Below are 19,372 nucleotides of genomic sequence, written 5' to 3'. Positions count from 1 at the left end.
GTGCCCACAGGGCGATTCAGAGATCGGTAGGAAAGTTAGCTGCTCCTCTTGCTTGGTGGAGGAGGTATGCCCGTGGCTATCGGTTGACTGTGGAGGAGCCTCTGTTCTTCCTAACCGAATGTCAGAATGCCTGAAATAGATGAGATGATTATTCTCCAAGATCACAGTGTTGCCTAGTCTGCTTTGGTGTGCAACTGCGTGTGTATGGAATCTTAGACAGAGCTGGGGTTCAGTTTCTCTCATGAGAAAGCCATGTGAAAGGGACTCAGAGCATGGTGGTAGAAGAAGCAGCAAGCCAGAGGTCAAATAAGAAAAATGAAGAACGAAGTAGCTCTTTCTGGTAATGTATCTTCATGCTGATGAAAGGAAGGGACTGGTTTGATCTTTTGTTAAGATTAACAGAAATTTAATTCTCGATTGGAGTAGTGGTTTGCTTTTGGAACATCTTAAGGACTGTGCAGTGCATTTTGTAAGCAGGGGTTGAGAAGAGCACAAAGGTGTCCAAGGAAGTAAGTGGTGGTGGTTTTGTGCAGGAAAATAACAGAAATAAAGAAAGAGCTTATTCTGTCGCTTATAGAGGAAGAGGGGGAAATGCATAGGCAGTAAGTCTAGGCTTTTGCGGGATTTGAGTAGCTGGAAAGTGTTGCCTTGTTAACAAGTATGCGGAGAAGAATATGGTGTTGAATTGAAATAGCAGAATAATGTGGTGCTAGCAATGTAGAGTCAATAAATTAAATCCTATCATAGGTAATTTAAGGGAAGTGATAGTCAAGAAGACCAGGGCTTATTTAGAGTCATGCCAAAAGAACAGTGCTTGTTTGATCTGGGTTTGTTTTCCTAACAGTTTTCTGGTAGTGGTAAGGTAATTTAAGTGAAACGTACTTGTCCCCTCCTAAACATGTAAAGAGAGTAAATGTGGTGTGTTCTCTGGCTATGGATTAACCACCTTGGTGGAATCCACCTTGAAATATTATTTTCTCTTTGTTTTGAGAAGGTAACTGCATTTCAGTAAATACAGTAATCTGTAAACTTTTCCTCTCTTTTTGTTTTAAGGGAATTGTTTAGTATAAACTCAAATATGACAAATGATGGAATTGTCAAGGTGATGCTGACTGTCATACTAGAAAGGCCTGGAAAATGTTCTTGTTTATTGTTGCATAATGCTTTCCACATCTTTCCAGCTGCTACGATCAATGCCAAAATAAGTAACGTTGTCTCCTCTGGAGCTTTTATGTGTTTTCACATTTACTTAGAGAACCATCCATCTTTAGCTTAAGCAGCTGCAAAATTTAGAGTCTCAGAGGACCCTAAGTTCAGGAGTGCAGTAAACTATAATTGCCTCCACCTGTCACTTTCCTTGTTCTTATTAATAGAAGAACTCTTGTCTGTGCTGCAATTGTATGTATCCGTATGTATTTTTGTTTTTAAGACTGTTCTAGAATCACGAGGACATTCTCTGTTTCAGTTATTCTAAATGTTGACTAGCTTTGGGATCCTTAATAATTAATGTCCTTTTTGAGGAGACTTGAGCTGTGACTGTATATGCATCACACTAAATATTGCAGAGGTACTCAGTTTTACTTATGGTTGTTATTATCAGCATGTGTACACGCTGCCTTCTAGCTGAACTGGTGAATCTTTAATACTTCTAAGCTGTAGTGAAACTTTCTCCCATTTTACCTCTGTCTGTCTGGTGCTGTCTTTCTCCTTCCTGTCTGTTAGTCCATATGAGACTTTGTGTTGAGTACCCAATTTCATAAGAAATAGCAATATTGTGGTACAGCAGTGATATAAACATGTATTGATGATTCGGTAACTGGTGAACAGCAAATGCAAAGTAGTTAATACGCTTATTTACTTTAAGAGTTTGCTCAAGTCTAGGTAATGTGGAGAAATGCTACGTCCCTATGCAGGGAGTTGTACCCCATTCTGTAATTATGTACCTTGGACTGGGAGGAAACAAGTTTATTTAAGTTAGCTTATACATACATGAATTAAACACATGTCTGCAGTATTTAATATTAATGTATTTTCCTTAATTAATGTTTTATGACTTTGCTGTGAACACCTTTATTCTAACACACTAAGTTTTCCATGTTTCTTTGCCTGCTTTTTCAACAAAGAGGATACTTCTGACAGGATGGATGGTAAGAAATTGTTTCGTCTGCCTTCTAATCCTAATAAATATTGTTAATGTCTTTTATGTAAAATACTTGATGTTTAATACATTTGTCTGTTGATTAACAAATTCTATACTGTTTTCATTAATCCTTGTATGATCTTGATACTATAATGTATGTGTTGTTCTATTGCTGTATTTGTCAAAATGCTTTGGATGATTGGTCTGGAAATTGGATGTTATTTCCATTTAAAAAAACCTACTAAATTACAGAATGATTCTGCCCTTTGATAGCTAGCTGTAGTTCCATCATGTTTTAGTTTTGCCTATCAAAACAAATTTTTGATTTTTTTTTCCATAATGTCAGTGGGAGAGAAGATGATTCTTGACAAATTGATAAGAATTTTTAAAATGAAACTAAAATTATCTCTTTAAAAAGTACTCTTACCAAAATCTAGAGTCTGGCTACCTAATTTTAACTGCCTATAAATTCTGTAATCGAATGTAATTCCATGAATAGCTCACTTAGAAGATCTACCTGTTCAAATAACTTACCAAGTAGTCCAGTTATGTTATAGCACTTTTTTCCCCTCGAGTCATTGTATTAAACGCCCTTAGGGAGTAGGCATATGTTTTTCATTGTAATTGCCAAACAGCTGAGAATCAGTCTCTTGGCACTTGGTAGTCTGTTTCAGGTATGTGTAAGTAATGCTTCCTATATCAGAAATCAGCTGAGTCCCAGCTTGGTGTCTGATAATTCTAATTATTGCTGGGAAACACTTTAAAAGGTGGTTATGCTTGCTACTCATTTAATAATTCTTGTTGCACGTATTTTAACAATTTCCTAGGGTGTTTAGAAGGATCAGTAGTTTACTGGAAGCAAAGCAAATGATATTTTTTCTTTCATGGATTATTGCATCTGATGAGAAAATAATTATACTAAATACGCACATAAGTGGAAACACTAGGAAGGAAGTTCTCCTAAAACCCTGAATCCCGAGCTACTTTTGGGAAGAATTTGAGCAGAGATTGAGCAAATATTGCAGGGGGTAACCCTGCTTTCATAAAATGAGATTTTTGTACAGTATTACAGTGTCTTTCTCACTTACTTCCATATCAAATTTCTGTGTTGCATATAGTAGGGTTTATTTCTAACTAGCTGTACTAAACTCTCACCCTGAGCTTTTGCATATTGTCACAAGGATTAAAGTTTCTTACAGCCAAATATATAGTTTATTCCTTTTGTTCAGGCCAAGAGTCAAAACTAGTGGAGGCACGCGTGTCTGAAAATAGTGGAGCAAGTGATACACGAGTGACTGAAACAGTCTTTTTCTACAGGATATCTGTAAGGATGAATGAGCACATCTTGACTTCCAGGCTATACGTTTATGATATGGCTGATCTGATCTTATTGCCACCAGGAGGAATTGCCTGTTTCTCCTTCCCTCACCAATCTTGGCCATGCGTTTTCACCGCTTCTTCCATGAGTGCGTTGTAACGCTCCGTTGTTAATCATTTTAGGGAAACAAACTCCAGAAGACTATTTCTGTAAAAACAAAAATTAATAGCATTCTGTTATTTAGCTTACTGCACTGATTGTCAGTGAGCCTTTAGCTGTCCGAATCAGATACTGGCACAAGGGTGGGGGAAGAAGAAGCAGAACCACCAGCCTCCTGTTAGACTGACTTAGCTATAGCATAGAACTAACTGCCTGCCAGGGTCCACGCAGGGAAGGATCTGCTCGTATTCTTTTGTTGGTTTCGGGGGAACAGGGGCCGCGCGGTTATATGCAAACTGGCAATTTTAATGTGGTAAGCTGAGGCATTTCTACAGACTGTGAAGTGCTTTCTGGTAGAAATACTGAGATTTGCACTGAGTTAAGTTTTAGAGGGGGCTGGTAACAATAGCATCTTGAAGATATGACAGTATGGAAGAAGTCATACCCAAATTTGCTGAGAAGATTAAATTTGAGCTAGTGGAAGACACTAACAGGCATTTTAATCCTTACAGTTCTCTTACAAGACAGGAACGGTATTAGACTGAAAACAAAAATGGAGTTACCATTTGCTTTTTGAGGCATTCAACATCTTGTATAATAATCTGAAAATATTTTATTCCATAAACAGATTTGTGTTTCAAAGGAATCTCAAGAGAGGAGGAGTACTATGTAGACATCATTTCTTTTGTATTGATGTCAGCAATTTGATTTATTTGACTTATATTTTTATCATAAGTCAAGCCTTTTAAAGCTTGGCATACTTGTTCAAGTGTGATCTGGTTTCAGCAAGCTCAGCTTCTCTGAACAAAACTGGATCTCGTGTGTAGATGTTCAGAGTCATCATGGACTTAGTTCAGAAAAATCCTCCTTTCTCCCAGCTTCTATCAAATTATCTGTGTCCAGTTTGTGAAACACTGTCCCTCTGTTTTGTTTTTCTCAGGGGTAATTTATAATAGTATGTTCTATATTTTCCGAAGAAGTTGCACTAAACTATTTGATCTGGACATGTCATTTAGTTGACTTGGTCTCATACAATTTTTTTCCTATTGATTGTCAGTGTTTTTATAACAAGTTTAGAAGGCAGTGCTATATATTGTATTGCTGTAAATCACTATCAATGTAGTATTGCCATTTCTTGATATTCCACTTCAAAGACAGAGTTGCAATACAAGCACTTTAGACCTCTTCCTAACTCAATAAAATCTGTTGAGACGCATAAGATTATTAATCTCAAAAAAGAAATTGAAGAGAAATAGTATTGTTTGGAATATCATGTATTTTATTATTTTTTCTGTTTAGGAACAGCTTCTGAAGATGGTAAGAAAATGCTCTGTTAGAATAGCTGATATTTTCAGCTTCATGTTTTCATTGATACAAACTAAGTTTTAGAAGTAGACTTGGGTCTTTCTGGGGCTTTGTGGAAGTTCATAACTCCATATGGCTTATGCATCTAATACTCGGTTGTCATGTAGCATTTTTAAAATTCTTTTGCTTTATAATTTTAATTCTCAAGCTCTCATCTGCAGTAGAAGTGTCATTGCTTAACATTTTTCATGTGGAAAATATAGGAGCTTTATAGTTTTGCTTTTTTTTGTGGCTCTTGTCACTGAAAATTTCATCAAATGTGCTCATGCTCTGGGAAGCAGGTGCTGCTATTCATCTCTTTGAGACTTGGGAATTTGTTTTCAATATGCTATTAAAATATTTAAACCTGTCATTTAGAGAATAAATGTAAACTCTAAGCGAGTTAACAATTCATTTGCTTCACAAATACAAACTTTTTTTTTTTACTTTAATTAAAATTGAACCAGGTTCCAAGTGATAATTTAAAACAGTATCCAAATAGTGGCACTCTGTATTCTTACAATTTTTGGGCCAGATTCTAAACACAGTTACGTGCCTTGCAGTCTCACAGCGTTCAGTGGGAAAACATTGCCATTGCACGGGGATAACTAGTAGAGTTTGGACCAGTTACCTTAAACTAGTATTGCTAGCACACTGTTTTCTAATAACTTGGTGAATAACCTCCTTGTTTCTGACTCTCTTCTTAATAGACTCTCTTCTATGGCTATTCCCTCTACTTGGATGAATACTATTAACTTGGTTGATCTCCAAATTCTGCTGTGGAAAGCCTGAAGAGACTAGAACTATATAAATAAAGTCTGTGTGTCTAGTTCTTCTGGGTCAAATATTGACTGTACACATCTGGAAAACATTCCAATTCTGCTGTTTTAAAATTTGAATTATTTGCTGAACTAGATCCATGCTGTATGAGCTTTGGGAGTTTTATTATTGCAACTTTTAAAATTATGATTAAACTGCTTGATTTGTTTTTGTTTTGTTTTTCTGTAGTTTGGGAGGTTGGCTTAGGAAATGTAGTACCGAACTTTGCTTTCAGGACTGATCTTTCAGTTACTTGTCATTCATCCAACTGGGGTCTTCCTTTCTCTAGTAATTTCGTCATACTCTCTGACTATTGTGAGGAACATGGCCAAAAATGCACAAAGGTTTAACCCAAGTACAAGATGGCCTGACGTTCTGGAGAAGTGAATTCTACTGTTGTCTGTTGTAGATAACTCTTAATCTCTCTGTTCCTCAGTCCTCTCATCTGTTGAAGAGAGTAGGACTTTATTTCATACTGACACCGAGTTGTGCTTAGGTGATCTCTGCAAAGTGCTATAAATGTCTTGGGAAATCCCATAGACTTTTACATTATTACATCCGCGGTCAGGAAGGCAGTAGAATTGTCGGTAATAGGAAAGTTAGTATTTAGATTTCAAAAAAAAAAGAATGCTGTTAGGAAGAATTCTTAGAACCCTATTCAAAAGATAATCAAGGTTAGCTTTGTCGTTTTAGGATAGCAAAAGTAGAATTATAAGCACGAATAATTGAGATGACTGTACCTGTTACATTAGTCGTACCCATTTTCTATTATTTCTATTTAATAACATTATCTTTTGTAATAAAATCAACCTATTCATGTAGGAAGCAACTTGCTAGTTTGGGGTGTTTAAATGGTAATGTGCAAATTCTTTACTGAAGCATGTAGAATCAGAGGAGAAATATTTTGATCCTTCAAGTGTTAAATCCTTGAAGGTTTTAAAACTTCTACTAATTATCCCAAGTGAATTTTTACTGATTATGTAATGCTTCACTTTTATCTACAGACGGTTAATAAAACATTAGTAAATGCTTCTGATGTTTTGCTTTCCACATTACTGTGGACAAATTGTTTTGATATCGCTTTTATTTTATAGGACGTGTACGAACAAAGCTTTCAACACCATCTGTTGGTATCGGAAATTCTAAAACAGATTCCAGAGGACGAAGTAAAACCAAAGTGGTCTCTCAATCTCAGCGTATGTATTTTCTGTTTGTCAGTTATACCCAATAAAGAGGCCAAATGTTTAAGCATATACTCATTGACCAATGGCTACAGTCAAAGTTAATTTTAAAAAAAGAAGCTACATACTGAGTTGTTGTTCTGTGCCTTAGGTTCATCATCGCCAGACCAAAATGAAGGTATTTTTTTCAGTGTTTTGGGTCAGTGGTATTTGCATGCTTTTTTAATTCATGTTGTTTTTCTCTGGGTAAAATACTAGGTTCAGTCTTAGCTTGCCAAATAAATTTAACAGCGTAATAAGAAATGAAATCTGTCCCTAAATTCTGTCTTCAATTATAAGGTCTCAACATTCTTTTTCCCCCCCGATTTCTGCCTGTCTTTTGCTGACACCCCCTTCCTCTCCTCCCAGAAAAGCCCATCCCACCAATAAACTTCTGTATCAGTTAAATATAATACATGGCCAAATAATAAGGAAAAGTGGGTAGGCTGGATGGTGTCTTCAAGATTACCTGTAACAACCTAATATTTCTTTTTTCAAAAAGTCTTATTTTTTTAGGCAGAAGTACCTGTTTTCATTTTAAGCTAGGCAGTACTCTTAACTCTAGACTGTTTACTCCTTTTTATATTATAGCCATTACCTTTATTTAACTCTTCTCTGAAGTGAAAATATTGAACTGAACCTTTATAATCCCTTACTTAGCTTATAAGGGTCAAAGGGTCAAAACAAGCAAATTACCATATGACAGCTGATCCACAGTAATTTTCTATCTGTATTCTCTAAACCACAACAAATGCAAAACGGTTGACATAGTCCTTGGTCATTAATTAAAAAGACACAATTGCGTAACACTTGCTGTGGGTAAGTGGTGATGTTACTGATGTATTGGCTTACCTATGGCAATTTGTTCATGTTTCTGGGGTCTCCAACAGACCTCTGACTAACATTCCTGTAGTGTTCTCAGATGTTACTGTTCTCGTCTCTGTCCCAGCTGCCTGTTACTGTCTTCCAAGCTGAGCTGGCAGAATGAGCTTCACCTACTGCAGTTTTCTATCTGGCCAGTATGTAGGCTTCTGTCAACAGGACCTGGGATATTGGTATATTATATCAAAAGGGAAACAGAGTAAAATGCTGGGCTACCAAAGCAGCTTGAGGTGAATAAACAGGGGTCTTTTTTCTGCCACCTGTGGTAAACAAGCAACAGCTACTCTCAGAGGCACGGAGGACATCATCTGCTAAAATTAAATTCTGCAGAAAATGATTTTGGAGCCCTCGGGAAACACACCGGTGTTCTAGGCATTAGCACATAATTTCAGAATGGATAAAGATGTACAGATGTGTATATGTATGTGTGTATGTGAATGTATATATATATACACACACACACACATGCACTATATTAAATAGGTGGTCTGTATCAGCATGAGACTTGAGTTTTGCATTTGAAGATTCACTTTTTTGGTACAGATAGGAACTTTCACTCCTGTATCAGTAAAAGAAAACTAGATCACTTTTGGAATTAAGATAATTTACTTAACCTATAATTTTCAGAAGAGAAGTGCATTAAATGACTGAATTCAATGAAATACAATGAAATTAATGAAATTAAATAAAGAAAAATTAACAATGACATTAAGAAGAATTGACCACTCTTGTAGTGTGGCAGCTGTAATGTTTCGAGGTCAGTGAATTATACAGATTTTGAATTTTCTAGTGTGATTATTGCCCTATGCCAAACCTTATCCTCTTTTTTTAAATAACACTTAGTTCTGCATTTAATGGCAGAAACCTTTATCTTCTTATCAGTGACTGTATTATCATAACTAGAATGACTTTAGAGGTCAAAGAAGCACCAAAGGCAATTAACTTCAATAATTTGAGAAGAGTTTGTTTTGGACTTTCTGTGTTAGAGTACTTAACATTGCTTTCAGGACAGATCTCATTTTCCATCAAATATAGCTGGATAAAACTTGATTCAATACTTGCAGGTTTTATGAAATAAAGCTTTCAAAAATCTGAACAGAAAGGTTCAGATACTTTTAAAAAAAAGTTAGTAATAAAAGTTCTCGTAATAAATTTTTCCTAGGTAGTGCAGTAGTCTCACAATTCTTTATGGGATGAGTGCTTGCAAAGAAAGCCTATAACAAAGGTTGTGCAAAAGTTTTGTATTGCTATTAAAAAAAAACTATATAGTTTTTAATATTCTTTAAGCAAAAAAAATTGGATTAATAATTTAAGAGAAGAAAAAAATTAGTCCCATCAAATCACTTTTTCACTCTAGGAAAGGCAGTGGGCAATATTTGTAATACTCTTAAATAGTACTAGGAAAGTTCCGAAATAAGCTTTTTGAAAATAGCCTAATACCTTGAGGAATATGATAAAATCTTAACAAGTTAGGGTGGTTAATCAACTGTTTGAGGATGTTAAATTTAAGTAGTAATCTAAAACTTCTGTGGCTGTCATTGTCATATCTCATTAATATAACTGATTCTGCATATTCAGAGAAATAAAAGCAGAAACTTTTTCAGTTGCATTTTTGCAAATAATGGCAGTTTTTTCTAAGAGAATTCATTTTTCACAGTAGTAATGTCTAAAGAGATGAGTTGAACTGCTGTTGAAGTAACTGGAATACCCTTACATATGATATGTGAAAATTAAATACATGAACTTTTTAGCCTTTTACCACTACTTCTGAACAGACCTGATGCCTTGAGATAACTCATTATAACCTTTCAGTGGGGGAGACTAAGAATTCTGAGATGTTTTAAGGAAGATAAACAGGGCAAATACAAATGGACAGGTGAAGGGGAATTGTCATGCACTGTACGCCTGCTATTTGGGTGATGCTTTTTTATGTAAATGAAAAGTTTTACGGCCTTGTTTTGCAGCAAGATGCTCAGTGTTTTCATACGGGGGATTATTTTAGTTCCCCCACTAACAGTAGGTTTTATATTAGAATTTAAGCTTGTATTTCTTAAAAACCACTGTACTGCAGATGCTTTTGTAAATTTAGGGTTAAAATTGTGCTTCTGTTTAAAGACCATTATATGAAAGACTTGCAAATTTGAATACTTTTACAAAAATATTTATGTTTAGGACTTCAGAAGCCCTTTTCTACTGCTATATTCAAATTGTAACATATAAGAAATGCATATACAATCTACATCCTACATTATTTTATTCTTATGAATGGACAAATTTGTTTTTTCTTTTCCTTTCTGTTTGGTTGTCAGGTAATTCAGCAAGATGTGCTACAATTATGTAATAGTCTCAATTCAAAGAAAAATAATAAAATTTCTGAATGGAAACAAATTCTTATTTTCAAACTTCGGATGAATTATGAAAGAGAAAAAAAAAATTATATGCAAGTCTTTTCAAATGTGCCATTGTGAAAGTTCTTTTTGTCATTCACCCCACCTGCAGCTCAGTTCCTTTACTGTCTGTCTCAAACAAAAATTATGTTTTGGCCTTGCGTGTAATTTTTGTTCAGCTACTGAACTTTTAAACTTTTTTTTGACAATCTAATTCTCTTTTAAAGTAATTTTGAAGGCTAAGAATTTCATGTTTAGTTGAAATTTAATTCTTCAGTATTATCCAGTTGTTAATTAGAAAGCTGAAGAATTGTAATTTGCTTGTGCAGCTTTGCTTCATCTGCTTTGTACATAGCATCTGAGCTTAGTACTTCAACTATGGAAGCTACTTAAAAGCACTGCTTTAGCATAACTCCCTTGCGGCTTTTTTTCCTGTGTGAAATGACTAAAGCTTTCTTATTTCCATTTGCCATCCATTTTTAATCTGCTCTGCTCCCTCCCTCTTCATGGATTATAAACCCCTACCCTAATCCTGCCTTTACACTTGTTCAGGATCACAGTCTGCTAACCCCATTGGTGGTAAGAGTCTACAGAATTTGTGTATACGTCATTGTTTGATCACCTGTTTACATACCTCATTTAAGGGTCCTATTCAGCAGAAATTCTAGCACGCTTTTCCATATCCTGCGCTGATGTATTCATTATTTAGAAGGCAGTGGAGGTGTGGCACGTTTAGCAGCTGGAATACCTTTTTAGTAACTCCCTTTTCTTTCAGCGTTGGCTTCAGTTCTTTAGCTGTGCTACGGCTGACAGTATTGATGATGGTATGCCAATGCCATTGTTTTTTAGGGTAATATTTTCAGGCTGTTAAGCTTCATTTGGTGGATTTGGGCTATAGCGGCACGCTTTGCAGGTCAGCCAGATGGAAAGATAAAAAGTAGTAGAATGAGAGGATGCATTCCATCAGTATATTTTGAGAAGAGTAAATTTTCAGGTTTGATAAGCTATTTAGGAGAACCAGACTCTGGTACAGTGAATAGTTTTCCAATATTTTACTGTTTTATAAAAAGATGTAAAATGTGGGGTGGAAGGGGGAGAAGGAGGCATAGCAGTATCACAGACGTCTAAGTTGAAATGCCCTAATAGGAAGAAATTGCCAAACTCTTAATTTTTGCAGAATATTTTCCCCGCTAGTTTTCTCAATTGTTGTTTCTAGCCTGTATAATATTGCACGTAGCATTTCTGCTGAATAGGTCCATAGTTTAGAAAATAGCATTTTACTAAATAATCATTTCAAGTTTGAATTCAAACAATGAATCAGAAAGTATATGCATGGTTTTAGTCTCTCCCGTCCACCTAGTACATGTTTTATTTGGTTTTGGATTTATGTGTTTTTTTTTTTTCTTTCCACCATATTGTCAAGCTTTAATCAGCTTATATCTTCTTTAAACATGCCTGTGGCTTTTTTTGTAGTGGTGTGTTTGCTTTTTAGTTGCTGCCAATAGTCCTTACATAAGTGTTCCATGAAAGTCACCTGAGATGTTGCATGATAAGCTTATAGGTCTGATAGCATAGCTATGGTCATACAGTTACCTGATTGTTTAAAGGATAATTAAAAGTTTCATATCTGTCATGTAGTTAACTTTTAATTAAAAATAATGTTTTGCTTTATAATTGGTCAGACTTCCTTTAAATTCTGAAGCTGGAAACAATAATGAATGTATTTATATGAACTGATGGTATAATTGATCAGAGAAGAATGGATTGTTTGTTAGGGTTTAAAGTTACTTTCTTCATAACTGGACTATCAAAGGGTGGAGATAACTTAGGGATCACTGACTAGTTCCTGGTAGCGGGTACCGTGTACCAAAATGAACAGTTACTGTACTTTAAAATGTACAGTTTTGATTACACTTAAGCATGTTACCTTCTTACTAATGTATTGATCAATTTTTTTTAGCTTGTTTATTTAAAACAAGTTTCCTTTGAATCTGTGGAATAACTTCCACATAAGTGAATGTGAATGTTTCCGTTGTCTTTAGAGACGTTTAGATTCAACTTTTGGAGAGAGTAGTGCTTGAACGCTTTGAAAAGCTCAAGAGAAGAGTTTAAATGTTAGGAAAAAGATAGTAAATTATTTTATGGTATTGGTTGCTCTGAAGGAACTTGGATGATTATAAAATCACTGGTTTAAAGAAGGACAGTTGGCTCCTAGCAATTTGTTTGTGTTTTTTCTTTTTTTTAATGAGTCTAGCAAGGCCATGTAGCTTGTAGCTTAGAAAATGAACATGCCAATCTTCATATTAGGAGTATTACAACTGTTTATGAATACTAGAAATATTATTTATGGTTTCTTGAGCATATGTAGTACTAAACGTCATACAAGGTGCTTCTGAGCTTGCATTAATAATTCGGTGTACCTTGTATATAATGTTTTAAGAACTTTTACCGGATTGTTCTATTTTCACATTTTTACCTTGTAAGCTCTTCCAGACCATTTCAATGTGCCACCATTTTTCCTACTAATTTTAACTGTGTTTTTTTTTTTTTTAAACTTGGTGGTTAATATTCTGTGCTGTTACTTATATTTATTCATTTTGCCTTCAGCTGGCAGTAGATCTGGATCTCCTGGAAGAGTTTTGACAACAACTGCACTTTCCACTGTGAACACAGGGGTTCAGAGAGTGTTAGTGAATCCTGCAGCTGCACAAAAACGAAGCAAAATCCCACGAAGTCAGGGATGCAGTAGAGAAGCTAGTCCTTCTAGGTTGTCAGTAGGTAAGAATTGCTAAATAACTGTTTCCTTATAGAACTTCTTACTCTTAAGTGTTGAATACCTACAGCTTGCCCTTAATTACAGGTGAGTGGCAAAATTAGAACGCCTCTAGACAAAAGTTTAAAATTTGCCTATACTCTGATACTAGTCTTGGATATATGAGACAGCTTTAAACTTAAGCTGAAGTGTTTGCTTTTTCCTGGCAGAATGCAGTAGTAGTTTTTTGGGGGTCTTTTTAACCTTTCTTCCTTGTTTTCTTCCTTCTCTCTCCTTCTTTTCTCTTCTTACCTCCAACCCCAAATGACCCACATCCATTAAATGAAAGCGTGATGTTATTTTGAATAGATAATTTTCTTTAATTATTACTTTTGTGTGTCTTCTGCATATGTGTGCATGCATGTGCGTATACTTCTGTTACACAAAGATGAATGTCGTGCTTCCTAAACCTTGTGGTATAACCTGATTACACTTTATTGAAAAATATCAGTTGATTTCAGTGGTGTGGCTGCTGTTCTTTGTTTTGTATTTTGATTTTTACTTTAGCTGTATTAACTGTATATTTTCCTTGTTTGAAAGCTGGGATGTTTCCGTTAGCATTACTGTTGTTTCAGTTAACTAGACCTTGAGCACAATTTCTGAATTAATTGCTCAGTGTCTGTTTTTTTCATTGTTTGTTTCCTTTCCATCTTTTTCAGTAGTTTTTCGATCTTTCTGTAAAGAGTTGGTAAATTCACATTATTAGCTGAGAAACAATTTTGCTGAACTGGCTGCAGTTAGTATAATTCAGCACAATCAACAAAGTGTCTGAAAACAGTTACTACTTATAATACAATATAATCAAGTCAGTGTCTTTTCATAGAAATACATCTTTGATCTTACTGAAAAACAGGATTACATTAAAACTGCAACTGTTCTTATGTCTTCTCCCTTCTGTGCTGCTGTTTGTCTGTACCCTGAATCATACTAGCGCGAGGCAGCCGCATTCCTCGGCCTAGTGTGAGTCAGGGGTGCAGTCGGGAGGCCAGCCGTGAAAGTAGCAGGGACACAAGCCCTGTCCGCTCTTTTCCACCCCTTGGTAAGTACTCAGAGCCCCTTGTTGTGCATGGCTGTCTTTGCCCTTCATTATGTGCACCTAACGAACCCATGCCGCCTTCATTTAGCTTGTAGCAGGCCACCGTTATTTTCCCTTTCTTTGTCTCACTCACTGTTTACTTTGGAGACTTGACCAATGTGTGAATGGGTTGCACACTGGAAAAAAATAAATGCTTTGCTAGCATTAGTCTTATACTACGTACCGAGAGTCTGCAAAGATGAGCGGTGCATAGTGCCTGGGTAGATTCTGAAAGGACAGTTCTGCCCTTTGAAAATGTGTTTGTGTGTAGGTTTGTGGAGGGTGTGGGTGTGTGGTTTTTGTGGTGGTGGTGGGTTTTGGGGGTTTGATTGATTTTTTTTTTTTTTTTGGTTTGTTTCTATTACCGTATTCATCGCTTGGTACGGTTAGATAATCCTTTTCTCACTGATTGGGCCAGCTAGTGCAGAGAAAATAGTTTGACTGTCATCCCCCCACCTTCCCCTGTTTCAATAGCTGGGATCTGTTGATGTGAAAAATGATTCCCTAGTCAGTGAATCATTTTACTGATGTATAAGAAGAAAACAGGCTTTGTTTTGTCTCCTTAGCTGTGCTGCTATCACTGTGCTATGCATAAAAAATAACAACAACTTACGATAACGTTATACTATTTATATTTTTTATGTATACCTGTCATATAATATACTTATTTATATATGTAGTATCTTAAAGCAAGTGAATGTGACAATGCAGATAAGGGCCCAATCTGCTGAAGCAGAACTGTAATCTAAGGCTGCTTGATGTTTTCTAGAAATAAACGGGGAAAGTAGTGAGGTTCTTATCCAAGGAGGTGAATCAGAGCATGGTTCGGAAGTTTACTTTTAATCTTGTGTAAAAAAAACAGTGATAAGTAACTGTAGTAAGAGCTTCCATTAGATTAGACAATAAAAGAGGATTTGAAAACTTTTTAAAGTTCACATCCATATAGCCATTTTCGGTCCTCATTCCTTAAGGTACTGTAAGCAGAAGTTTCCTTTTCACTTAGTGTTTCAGTTTATTGGCCAGGCACAAGATTTTGCAAAATTGTTAAGCTGATATCCGTTTCTGAAATGTAAATGACGCACAGGGAACAATAGCTTATAATTACTTTAACATGCTATAGGCTAAGGGTTTAGGGAGACTTCTCATGTCCGTGTATCCTTTTAAAGGTTGCTACAAAGTTGGTAGCACATTTTGATAAAAGTATCTTAGATGTTGGGTGTTTTGATTGCTTTTGTAGTACAAAACTGTATCCGTAAGACTACGGCTAAACCTGATCTTTTCTGGAGAGATCTTTTCTGAGGTAGTCTTCAGTGTGCATCCCTCTTCTCTGTTTCTTCATGTTTAAGTGTAGTTTACAATTAAGGGCACTGTAATTTAATAAAATTAGTGTATTCTGAAAATAGTAAATCTCTGATTTCTGTTTTAAGTTGAGGCAGTCTACTGTACTGCTAATTAGCACTGGAAGTCTGTTGTGGTCTATTAAGGCAGTATGTTTCCTGTCAGCTATGGGTTTTTTTTGGGAAAGCACAGATTAATTGAATGAAAGCTGTTTCAATGACTTTTGCTGATTTACACAGATGTTTTTTAATTGGGAAATTGAATTAAAAGTAGACATTATACAGGCTCTAATAAACTTGTATCTTTTACTAAAACACAGCTGGCAGATTGTGTTGTACTATACATGTGTCTTTTTTAACGGTATTTTCCAGATCCTTTAGTGCTTCTTTTGCCATCCTATAGCTTGAATTCAATTGCATGCATGCAAGATCTGATTTACATTTAATTTTCAGTCATGTGCTCATTATTTTAAGAAATCTGTATTGCACTAATGCTGTAATAATGATAATTGTTGGGTCGTGAGGGCAGATGCTACTTGAGGTTTTATTTTTACTGATGAAGTTTTTTCCTTGTGTTCACAAATTGGAACAAAAACCTATACAAATCCAGTAGGCTGTAGTGTCTGATAGCACAGAGAATGCAATGTAGCATGTATGGGAATCCGGAGTTAATAAAAATAGCTGTACCTGAAATAAATAAGGATTTCTTGTTCTATCAGTTCTAATTTGATTGACTTCAATGTCATTCAGTGTTTTGTTGTACCAATTTTGTCTTACGGGATGTAATTAACTTCCATTAAAGACACTAATATATTTTTCAGGGATAGGAAAAAAAAGATGGAATGATTAGGCAAATTCATCTCTATATGTGTAACTAGACAGTTTTACATGGCTCAGGGGAAAATGTCATTTATACCATGTCTAGTTCTCAGTAGAGATTTTTTTATGTGTGTGTATGCGCACAAATACTGTGCCCTTTTGGGCACAAAATGACCCAAATGTCACATAGTTGCGCAACCCTATATACATTCGCATGAATGTTTCTGTAATCTCACATCTCAGTGTAAGACTACAAAGTAGGAGATACAGCCACTCTGAGAAGCAAGTGATTTGTAATTTATATGGAAGTCTATCTTTGTTACCTGCAGTAAGTGTTAAATATCAGACGAGGATAACTTCTGTATTTTAGTCAAGAAGTATATTAATTTGAGTTGTTTTAGTTTTTTAAATAATCCATATTTTGATTTGTCTTTTAAAAAATGAAACAAAAACAAAAGTAAATACTTCGACGGTCTCTGCTGCTTGAGGGGTTGAAAGAATATTCTTGAAAAAGCTTGAAGTGAAATCCTTTTGATCCAATATACTGCTTCCTGTCACTGCCTCAGAAATTTTTCTTGCATATTTGAAATATTTATGGAGACAGGGTCATCTTAAATTGTATGCCTGATGTTTAACTTCTTAATTGTTCCTTTAATTTTGAGGGCTTGTTGATGGAAAATTATTACAGATTTATCTATTATTACTTGTATTCAAAGCCCTTTCAGTCTTTCTGCTTGTATTTTTTGGCGCACTCTATCCTGTCTTCTTTTCCGTGCTGGGACATACTTTCTGAAGAACCAAGTATTCCGTAAAGTATTATCTGCAAAATAAAATTTCATAGCTAAACAACTTCATGCATGCGTAGTTTGACAAAAAATATTTTGCTAAACCTTATGTAAGAAGTGTAGAGTGCTTCAAGTGAAAAAACACAAATGTTATTTCCAGGATCTTTAGAGGGCTCAAGATCGCTTTGGAGTTCACTCAGGTTAAGAGGTGCTCAAGTGTGATTCTGTCCGTCCTGTGGTTACCTGATTCAAATCAGTCTTAAATTGCATATGTGAAACAGAGTACAGGATGATTCTTAAAGTAGTAAGAATAGAAACCAGGAATTGTGTGTCCAGAAGATAAATATTTGTGTTTATGGTTAAATACTAAATTGTAAAATTGTATCTGGGATTGATGTTGTTGTGGATGGATATCTGAATTCAGTTAAAAGTGGCAAAGCAAATTTCGTTTATATACCTGTGGAACTGTACTTTAAGTGAAGTGGAGAAAGAAGATGACTTGTCTAAAAACACACTGAATTTAAAATGGATTGGTTAAAGAAAGAAGATGGTAGCTATATGAGTGAACTTTTTTTAGGATCTCTAGAAGGCCAATTTTATACAAGTGCCAGAAGGAAGAGGAGGATACTTTTTATTCCAAAGTCCTTAAGGATGTTTGGTTCCCAGTTTCCATTACCTTAAAGAATTTTAATGAGCTATGGTAACATGTGGCATACGTGTCTCAATTTCACATTTTACTTCTTTAAACAAAAAAAAAATTAAAACTGTGAAATTTTGCATTACATTATTTTAAACTTTTAATTAAAATATAATAATGTAAATTTTCACCTACAAAGTGGTGACTTTTAGCTGAGGTTGATTTGCCTGCACATAGGAAGAGCAAGTTATTGCAAATTGCAACAATCACTTTTTGCAGATAATTGGTTGATACATGAGCTCTGGCTCTCTGACTTAAGCGTGGAGGGTTCAGTTAACTCTGCAGTGGAAAAACAGTATCGGTGTAACTTTTTAGATACTTCTGAGGCTTCTCCGTGTGTGCACATCTGCCTATTTTTTCTTCTTTGAACTTATACTTGCTTTTAATCAACTCTTAATCTTTTAAATTAGAAAGAAAAAATATTAAGTATGAAATGCCCAGTATACGCAAGCCTGTTTGTTCTGAATTGAAGAGCTTTCCTGAAGCTTTTTCTTCTTTGTAGTGTTCAGTTTCTTGCACTAAAGCTGAATCTCTTTGATAAATATTTCTTTTGTTCATCTAAGCAATTATTGCAGTACTCTGACTCCATGGTAATAGATAGGGTTTATATGATCCTGTACTTGCAGCTTCCAGACACCACTCCAGATCCACTGGTGCCCTCTACGCTCCCGATGTTTATGGGGCTGCAGGTGAAGGATGAGTACACTTTGCTGTCATCTGTGCAGTCATCCTGGATTTTTTTTTTTCTCCACCCACTTGGTTATCCTCATAGTTCAGTTTTAAAAAGCATTTGCATTAGAATTTTGTGTTTTTAATAATCCAGGTAGATGTGTATATGTTTTAGATTTTCCTCTACCCCACCATGTTGTTCCTTTTTTTTCTTTTTTTTTCCCTTAACAATAATCACTTTATTTTTACTTGCAGAAGGACTTTGTTTCTAGAAGTTTTACGTTTTTTCAATATTTGTAGAGCATTCTTTATGCATGTAGTTTTCTAATCGGAACTCTCGGTAGCCTTTCCATTGTATTTACTTTCTTTCTAAACAAAAACCCAAAATGAAGAAGATACGTTAACTAATGGATGTTGTTTAAAAAATAAATGAAAAGGGGGGAAAAAAGCACAGTCCTAGGTTCTTTCAGTTAAAACCATTGTTTCCTTTCTTTTGGGACATTGGAATAGATTATTTGGTAAATGTCTTTGGTTTTTGTTTTGTTCATATTTTTGCTGTACCACTAAAGACTTCAGAATAAAGATAGCCACTATATTTTAACCACTACATAATCTATTAGAAAATGTTAAGCAAATACTTTTCTTCTGCTTGGGTTTTTTTAAGCGAGTGTGAAATTAAGTCCTATGTTGCTATTCTGACTGATTTTTTTTTTTTTTTTAATATTCATTTTTGCTGTTGTTGTAACAGGTACAGGCTTTGGAATTAGTCAGTCGAGCCGATTGTCATCGTCAGTTAGCGCTATGCGAGTGCTGAACACAGGTTCTGATGTGGAAGAAGCAGTAGCAGATGCTTTGGTAAGAATCTCGTGTTTATCTTAAGTAGGACACAGACTTAAAATGCTTGGTAGC

At 35.3% G+C, this 19,372-nt stretch overlaps 1 protein-coding gene across 33 annotated transcripts in view; it reads left to right on the top strand.

Annotated features, from left to right (window-relative positions):
- Positions 1-19,372, top strand: part of CLASP2 (cytoplasmic linker associated protein 2) — a 150,644-nt gene that overhangs the window by 95,068 nt on the left and 36,204 nt on the right. For 5 of the 33 annotated variants that reach the window (XM_009679741.2, XM_068935734.1, XM_068935755.1 and 2 more), the window contains 9 exons: positions 2,124-2,147; positions 4,917-4,934; positions 6,875-6,976; positions 7,113-7,139; positions 10,822-10,848; positions 12,877-13,047; positions 14,013-14,120; positions 18,421-18,483; positions 19,212-19,318. In XM_009679741.2, coding sequence (XP_009678036.1) covers positions 2,124-2,147; positions 4,917-4,934; positions 6,875-6,976; positions 7,113-7,139; positions 10,822-10,848; positions 12,877-13,047; positions 14,013-14,120; positions 18,421-18,483; positions 19,212-19,318 — 647 coding nt within the window. The remainder of the gene's footprint in view (positions 1-2,123; positions 2,148-4,916; positions 4,935-6,874; positions 6,977-7,112; positions 7,140-10,821; positions 10,849-12,876; positions 13,048-14,012; positions 14,121-18,420; positions 18,484-19,211; positions 19,319-19,372) is intronic. The other 28 variants (XM_068935742.1, XM_068935739.1, XM_068935761.1 and 25 more) reach the window with 15 other exon arrangements.

Source organism: Struthio camelus, chromosome 2 (assembly GCF_040807025.1).
Source record: "Struthio camelus isolate bStrCam1 chromosome 2, bStrCam1.hap1, whole genome shotgun sequence".
Classification (NCBI taxonomy): domain Eukaryota; kingdom Metazoa; phylum Chordata; class Aves; order Struthioniformes; family Struthionidae; genus Struthio; species Struthio camelus.
This window is presented reverse-complemented; position numbering and strand designations above follow the sequence as displayed.